Below are 1909 nucleotides of genomic sequence, written 5' to 3'. Positions count from 1 at the left end.
TAAAAATAAAAAGTAAAAAAAAAAAAAAAATTTAACTAAAACTAAATAAAATAAAATATATAAGTAATATAAAGTTAATACTTAAAAATATAATACAATATAATTAGAAATTATATGATTTCTGCCATTTGTCAAAATTGTGAACGTTTGCTAACTACTGAAAATGAAATTAAAATAAATACAATTAAATATATAAATAATATAAATTAATACTTAATAATATAATACAATATAATGTATAATTTCTAATATTTTCTGCCATTTATCAACATTTAGAAACTGATAAGTACTAAATATTTTAAATAAAAAATAATCAAATGTAAAAAATAAACATTAAACTTAAAAATATAATACAATATAATTAGAAATTATATAATTCCTGCCATTTGTCAAAATTGTGAAAGTTGGATAAATACTGAAAATGAAATTAAAAATAAATAAAATTAAATATATAAATAATATAAATTAATACTTAATTATATAATACAATATAATATTTCCTGCCATTTATACAAATGTAGAAAGTCAATACAAAAAATAAATAAATAAATATAGTGTGTATAAAAATAATATACTTTCACATTAGTATCACTCGGTGTTGAGTTCTGTTATTTTATGGGGTGTTTTGATGAATGATCTGATGTTTTTACCCATCATGCTCTCTGTTCCAGGAGTGTGCTCCGGGGTTTTACCGTCAGGCCGTGTCTGAGCTCAGCGTGAAGGGCAGAAAGCGTCCGCTCATTCGGCCCTGCGTCCCCTGCCGCTGCAACAACCACAGCCTGTCATGTGACCTGGACACGGGCGAATGTCTGGTGAGAAATACAGACGAGCTGCTGCATCCGAACTAACTGATAATACAGACAGAAGCAGCTGCTTGAGATGCTGAGATCATTGTGTGTTCAGGGCTGCCAGCACAACACCGCAGGAGAGCACTGCCACGTCTGCGCCGCAGGGTATTATGGGAAGGTTCAGGGCTCCATCAGAGACTGCTCACTGTGCACCTGTCCTCTTCGGGGTCAGAGGTGAGGTCACATGACACTGCCGTGGTCACATGTTAACCTGTAGCACTTCTGGAAATTAACCAATAGAAACAGTTCTGGAAATAAGCCAATCGGAATTAAGAAAGAAATGAAACTGAGTAGTGGTTAATGTTAGAGTTGTACAACAATATTTAGTTTTTCTGCTATATTAAGATATGAAAAAATGCAGGGATTTTCACCAGATGACTTGAATAGATTTATTATGAAGTAATTAATCATTCGAGAAGGAGTTGGATGATTTTATGCAAAATAAAAATAATTTTAAAATAAACTTTATATTCTGAAGACGTTTTTTGAGCGCAGATAATAATAATATTGACTGTTATTAAATATAAATATTGGGAAAAAAGAAATATAGTGTAATGAAAAACATAAACAACATTTTTTTGTTATCTGAAATAAAATAAATGTTAACTAAAATGAAATATTTTTTAAAAACGAATTTTAATTCGGTTAGTTGCCAAGTAAACATTTCTCATTTTTATTTAGTTTTTACTTGATATACTAAAATAAATAAAACTAATACTGAAATAAAAAATAATACAAACTGTTTAGACATTAAAAAATATTAATATATTAAAAAATGTATTTGGTCAAAATGACAAAACACAAAAAATACTAAAACAATAACAGAAATGAAAACAAACAATATATAAAAATAAAACCTTATTAATATAATCTATAATAGTATCTCACTGATAGTAGATTATTTTAATAAAATCTTATTTTATAGTACAACTGCAAAATTACAATACTAATTTTTCCATCTTAATTCATTTTCAAACGTTAAACCATTAAGCTTTTATTTTGGCGGCTTGACAGCTGAACACGTCTATGTTTTAGTGAAATTTGGTAGCGCATATAATTAA

General features: G+C 27.8%; 1 protein-coding gene across 1 annotated transcript in view; it reads left to right on the top strand.

Moving 5' to 3' along the window:
• Nucleotides 1-1026, top strand: part of LOC107687225 (laminin subunit alpha-1-like) — a 21513-nt gene extending 20487 nt beyond the window's left edge. The window contains exons 5-6 of the mRNA XM_016484461.1: nt 672-812; nt 904-1026. Of these exons, the coding sequence (XP_016339947.1) occupies nt 672-812; nt 904-1026 (264 nt within the window). The remainder of the gene's footprint in view (nt 1-671; nt 813-903) is intronic.
• The last annotated feature ends 883 nt before the right edge of the window (nt 1027-1909 follow it).

Source organism: Sinocyclocheilus anshuiensis, unplaced genomic scaffold, assembly GCF_001515605.1.
Source record: "Sinocyclocheilus anshuiensis isolate Anshui unplaced genomic scaffold, SAMN03320099.WGS_v1.1 scaffold5408, whole genome shotgun sequence".
Classification (NCBI taxonomy): domain Eukaryota; kingdom Metazoa; phylum Chordata; class Actinopteri; order Cypriniformes; family Cyprinidae; genus Sinocyclocheilus; species Sinocyclocheilus anshuiensis.
Note: the sequence above shows the minus strand (reverse complement) of the source record. Positions and strands in the feature narration are given on the sequence as shown.